The sequence below is a fragment of the Mastomys coucha genome, unplaced genomic scaffold (assembly GCF_008632895.1).
Source record: "Mastomys coucha isolate ucsf_1 unplaced genomic scaffold, UCSF_Mcou_1 pScaffold15, whole genome shotgun sequence".
In the NCBI taxonomy this organism is placed as follows: Eukaryota; Metazoa; Chordata; class Mammalia; order Rodentia; family Muridae; genus Mastomys; species Mastomys coucha.
In genome coordinates, this window is record NW_022196897.1 from 19,285,847 (window position 1) to 19,291,943 (window position 6,097).

At 51.9% G+C, this 6,097-nt stretch overlaps 1 protein-coding gene across 1 annotated transcript in view; it reads left to right on the forward strand.

Annotated features, from left to right (window-relative positions):
• Hmcn2 (hemicentin 2) overlaps positions 1–6,097 on the forward strand; it is a 151,066-nt gene that overhangs the window by 86,940 nt on the left and 58,029 nt on the right. The window contains exons 44-48 of the mRNA XM_031369744.1: positions 842–1,003; positions 2,158–2,439; positions 3,718–3,885; positions 4,716–4,829; positions 5,648–5,734. Of these exons, the coding sequence (XP_031225604.1) occupies positions 842–1,003; positions 2,158–2,439; positions 3,718–3,885; positions 4,716–4,829; positions 5,648–5,734 (813 nt within the window). The remainder of the gene's footprint in view (positions 1–841; positions 1,004–2,157; positions 2,440–3,717; positions 3,886–4,715; positions 4,830–5,647; positions 5,735–6,097) is intronic.

The window sequence follows — 6,097 nt, forward strand, 5'->3', positions numbered from 1 at the left end:
CACCCAGCATCTCCTCACCCAGCATCCCCTTACCCAGCACCCCTCACCCAGCATCTCCTCACCCAGCATCTCCTCACCCAGCACCCCCTCACCCAGCACCCCTTCACTTAGCACCCCCACACACACCCAGTACCTGAGTGTCTCAGTGAATGGGTGGGTTTTCAGCTCTTGGTCCCCTTCCCAGTCTCTCTGCTTTGCCCCACCTGCAGGCCCCTTCTAGCCTGTGACAGTAGGCAGATCTTCAGTCCCCAAATCCCTATTATTTCTGCTAGGATGCCATTTCCCAAACCCTGGCTGGGCAGGTGACAAACAGAAAGTTAGGAAGTGAGTATGGGCCTTAGGGACTAGGTTACAAAGGGAAAAGTCACGTGTGGCCGGGATTTGGAATTCTAAGTTATGTGGCTGGGATGTTTGACCCAAAGTGAGAGATGATGCTGAACAAGGGGGAACATTGCAGGCAGAGGTCATGGTAGGTGCAAAGGCCCTGGGGCAGGAGCAAGGCGAGCATGTTTTGGGGGACAGCAGAGGGCTCAGTAGGGCTACAGCAGAGTCAGCCAGAGAAGACCTAGTGGGGAAATGGTCCACAGAGCAATGGAGAGTGAGCCGGGGGTATTGTGAAGGGTTTGGTTTTACCACGGGTGGGATGGGGCAGAGCATGCTCAGAACTCCAAAGTTAGGAGTATGTATGGCAGCTCAGAGGGCTGCCAGGACTCTGGGAAGGCTTCTTAAAGGAGGTTTTATATATGGGGGCACCTGGAGGAGGAGCCAGTGATTGGAAGACCACTGTTCCTTGGGAAAGGACCTCAAGTCCCTGGACCAGGACCCTTTCTCACTGCCCCAGGTCAACCCCTGCCTGGGGAGGGGGACGGCCTGGAACAGGTGTTGGCAGTCGGGAGGCTGCTGTACCTGGGACAGGCCCAGTCGGCCCAGGAGGGGACATACACCTGTGAATGCAGCAACGCAGCTGGGACCAGCAGCCAGGAGCAGCAGCTGGAGGTTCTGGGTGAGCCCTGCCAGGGCTGGGGAGGGTAGGTGAGTGGGTGGATCTGAAACCTAGAACACACGGGACGGGGGAGGTTGACAGCAAGGCTGGACACGTGCCTGCCTTTTCAGCCTAGACTCTGAACTCTCCAGTTGCACAAACGGGAGGGGACACAGGCCCTGTGTGGCCTAGGAGAAAGCATGCCCTGAAATGTTTGGAAAAGAGTGTGCACAAAGCTCCTATAGAGCCCACACATGGTGACATGAATCCTGCTAGAGAAAGTTTGAATCCCAGAGTCTGTGTAATGATATGTGGGCATGGCAGCCTACTTGGTCCTCACCTTAGAAGGCAGAGACAGGGGCCCAGGGCAAGCTGGCTTGTGAGACCAGCTATATCGGCGAGCTCTGGGTTTGACTGAAAGACCCTGCTTCAGTGAATACGGCGGAGGAACAACTGGGGGTGATTCTGTATGCAGACCTCAGGCTTCCACATGCTTGTGTATCTGCACACACATGGGAATACACATAAGCAAACATGCTACATGCAATGCAACACACACATACATACACATGTGCACGCATGCGAGGGAAAAAAGAAAAGAAATATTCTGGCCTTGTAACAACTATGCTGTCAGGAAGAGGCCGCTGAGTTGGTGGAGTGCTTGCCTAGTTTATAATCCCAGCACTTGGGAAGGGAGGCAGGAGATCAGGAGTTCAAGGTCATCCTCGGTAACACAGTGACTTCAAGGCCGGCCTGAGCTACATGACACAGCAGATGTGCTAGAAAACAAGTCCCACAAAGGTACTGGGCACTGTAGTCCCTCCTGGAGAGGCTTAAGCGGAAGGAGGCACGTTCAAAGCAAGCACAGCAACTTAGAGAAACTCCAGCTCAGGAGACTGAAAGGACACAGACCAAGAATGGCTGGGTTTATTCCCCAAGAAGCAGCCCACTCAGATCCCCAAGGTGTCTGAGAGGTCGCCCAGGGATGAAGCTGTCACTCTGCCACAGAGATGGAAAGGCTCAGACAGGTGAAGAGATGGGCAAGGTCACTTAGCGTGTAGTGCAAGGAGGAACATAGGTCTAAATGGCCACACCCACCAAGGCCTTAGCACCTGTTGTGCCTGGTACCAGCTGGCCCTAGCTACTTTCACTGATGGGCTTCCTCTTCCCCTCAGTTTCTCCTCAGCTCACTGGCCTTTGGGAGCCCCTCACGACAGTCTCAGTGATCCAGGATGGAAACACTACCCTGGACTGTAATGCTACAGGGAAGCCTCTGCCAGTGGTGACGTGGGAGAGGGATGGTCAGCCTGTCGTGATGGAACCTGGCTTACGGCTTCAGAATCAGAACCACAGCCTACACGTGGAACGGGCTCAGGCCTCCCATGCCGGCGGCTACAGCTGTGTGGCTGAGAATACAGCTGGGCGTGCCGAGAGGAGGTTTGCACTGTCTGTGCTGGGTGAGGACCAGTGGCCTATGGGGAGGACAGGCCCAGACACAGCCTGGTGCAGGCAGCTCTTGGGGCTTCTTCAGTCTGGGCTCTGATGAGGGCTGCCACTAGGGGCCAAGGCCAACAGGACCCTCAGTATAGCTACCTTCCCTCTCAGGTTGGCTTTCCCCAACCCTGCTTCTGTCAATCCATGGTCTATGTGGCTGGAATGATGTTCTTGGGGGATACTGGGTAGGAAAGCCAGGGAGACCATACACATTATAGAAGAATCTAGATGCCTGCCTGGGGGAAGTGGCCTTGGGGCTGTGGCTGAAATACACAAGAGTTGGAAAGCTTCTTGGGTGTGCTGGAGCCCATTATCACCCCTACTATTTCAAGGGGAGGCAGGGTGTGGTTCTGGAGAAGGCTGGGGAGAGAGTGGGAGCATGGTGGGTTTGGAAGACTCCTCCCATCAGGCCCTGGTTTTAGGTTTTCTGTGCCTTACCATCCCACTGGTAGAAGGTGGGAGATCATTCCAAAAAGGCTGCTACTTCAGCCGGGTGGATGTGGGCTCACCTTTGTAGGCATGCTGCCCTGCTCGGCTCTGCCCTATAATGGGGTACTATTTTCTCTACCTCTTGAATGCTAATGCAATTGAATGCTAATTCATAATGTTTACGTGAGTGTAGGAATAGAGATGATACATGTGTGTTCTGTGCCCCAGGTGGGTCTTACACAATGTGTACCAAATGGGTGCATTTGGCTAGGTATAGCTCATTTAGCATTCTACCAACAAAGTCCTGGGTTCCATGGCCAGAACTGGATAAAGCAGGCCCTAGCATTCAAGAGGTAGAGACAAGAAGATGAGGAATTCAAGATCATCTTGGCTACATAGCAAGTTGGAGGCCAGTCTGGGATATATAAGATACTGTCTTGAAAGAAAGGGGAGAGAGAGAGAAAGAGAGAGAAAGAGAGAGAGAGAGAGAGGGAGGGAGGGAGGGAGGGAGGGAGGGAGAGAGGGAGAGAGAGAGAGAGAGAGAGAGAGAGAGAGAGAGAGAGAGAGAGAGAGAGAGAGAGAGAGAGAGAGAGTCCTTTATATGTACCTCTGAAAGGATAGGAACACTGAGGGCTGAGATGCCTGCCTGATCCCAAAGGCCCACTTAATACCCTTGTAGATATCTTTGGTGGAAGCAGCTGGGTACCTCCCAGTTCCTGGTCCCTCCCAGTGGGGCTGTGAGTCCCTGGACAGACAGAGCTCAAGTACCAAACTCTTGTCTATACTCTGAATATAGTTCTCCTTGGGTCTAGCACCTCCTCATCTTACTGGAGATTCGGACTTATTGACCAATGTCACTGCTACCTTACATGGCTCCTTGACACTGCTCTGTGAAGCTGCAGGGGTTCCGCCCCCCACAGTCCAGTGGTTCCGGGAAGGACAGCCAATCAGCCCCAGAGAGGGCACCTATCTCTTGGCAGGTAAGGCACTAAGCCAGGTGTATTTCAGGATCAGCTTGTCAGATGCCTATGACCTCTGACCCTGAGCTGTCAGGCCTCAGGGACACATTAGTTGTGGGATTACAAACACATTTCCCACTTTGTAGAGGTTGCCTGATCCTGGCTGGGCAGTGGTGGTGCACACCTTTAATTCCAGCACTTGGGAGGCAGAGGCAGGTGGATTTCTGAGTTCGAGGCCAGTCTGGTCTACAGAGTGAGTTCCAGGACAGCCAGGACTATACAGAGAAACTCTGTCTCAAAAAACCAAAAAAAAAAAAAAAAAAAAAAAAAAAAAAAAAAAAAAAAAAAAAAAAGTTGCCTGATCCATTGTATAGACAGGAACACAGAGACAGGAACTAGGCCCTGCAGAAAGGGGACCAGGAATCAATTCATAATGTCTGCCATGGGTGTAGGAATAACAGTGATATGTGTGTGTGTTATCTGTAAGACGTGGGTCTTACAAGATCTGTGATTCTCTTTGGGGAACTAGCTCTACTTCAAAGGTGCCTGGAGGAGAAGGCTTTTCTTTTCTGGGCCTCTTGAGACAAAATGAGCATCAGAAATAGACCAGGGCTATGTAGCTCTCTGTTGTCTCTCAGTCATAGTCCAGAGCCACTCAGAACCAGCACGTCAGTTCCTTCTTGCCAGAGGACATTGGGCTTGCTCTATTGTTTTTGTTTTCGTTCACTGTCTTGGCCTCCGTTCCCTATGTGAGGAATGGAACACTGGGAGGCAGACACTTGCATATTAATGTTTGACGCTGCTGTGAGTGGAGAGAGGCTGCTGAGCCTAACCTTCCCTTCCCTCCCCAGGTGGCTGGATGCTGAAGATGACCCAGGCACAGGAGCAGGACAGAGGCCTCTATTCGTGCCTGGCCACCAATGAGGCTGGGGAGGCACGGAGGAACTTCAGTGTAGAGGTCCTGGGTAGGATGCATCTCTATGTTCTCAGGACTGGGAGCCTTCTCCTCCTGCTGGGGCACTTCTGGGGCAGGCAGGGGTTGGGAAGGGCTCTGATCCTCTTGCTTGTCTTTGTTTGGGGTGGGACTGGAGAGGTGGCACAGTCACTAAAGTGCTTGCTGTGCAGGTGTGAGGACCTGTGTTTGGTCCCAGATCCCAAGTACAAGGAAAACAATCTGGGTGTGGTGTCGCTCACTCAGAATCCCAACCTATTTTTAAGTGGATGGTCCCTGGGGAGTGAAACATAAGGCTTACCTTTGGCCTCTACACACATATGCATGCCCACACACATGTGAACACACCACACATTCACACAATATACATACATACCACACATACACCACACACATCACATTCACAATATATACCATAAACACAAACACACACACAAACACACACATGACATACACACATATACTCACCATACACACATGTACCATACACACACATATACATATATACACAAACCTCACATAATTATATACAACACATACCATACACACACACACACACACACACACACACACACACACACACACACACCACACACACCCTCTGTTCTGAAGCTGTGTTCAAATTTTCCAGAAATAGTTAAGAATCAACCCAAAGTGGAGGAAGCAGATAGTCGATATCACACCCACTTGTCTGTTCAGAGCCTACCAGCAGCAACAACAATACACTACACTGACTCTGGGTAGGAGTAAGGGGAATGGGGAAGCCGAGGCACAGGAAACTTAGTTTCCCACTCTGTGGATGGGTAGCCTGGATGGGCCTTCTCCTCCTAGTCCCTCCCAGCATTGAAAATGAAGACTTGGAGGAAGTGATCAAGGTGCCTGAGGGACAGACTGCCCAGCTGGAGTGCAACACCACAGGTGAGGGCTGCTCTGTGCAGCTCAGCGAGCCTGCCTTAGCCAGTCCCCACCTGGGGCTACCCACCAAGGATCTACATTTTCACTCTTTGCATCAAGCCCCGTTTGTGTTCACGCATGTTTTGCTCTGCTCTTTGCTGGCTACTGTGACCTGCCAGAACCTTCCCAGGTCCCCACCCCACTGAACACACACAAGATCAGACTCTGCTGTCTTGACTCCATGGCTCCCCCACTGCCTGGAAGACTAGGCTCCCTCTGATGCTTAAGGGTTGAAGAGTGGGTGGATATTTGTGTAGATAAAGAGAAAGACAATCACCGGGCAGTGGTGGCGCACACCTTTAATCCCAGCACTTGGGAGGCAGAAGC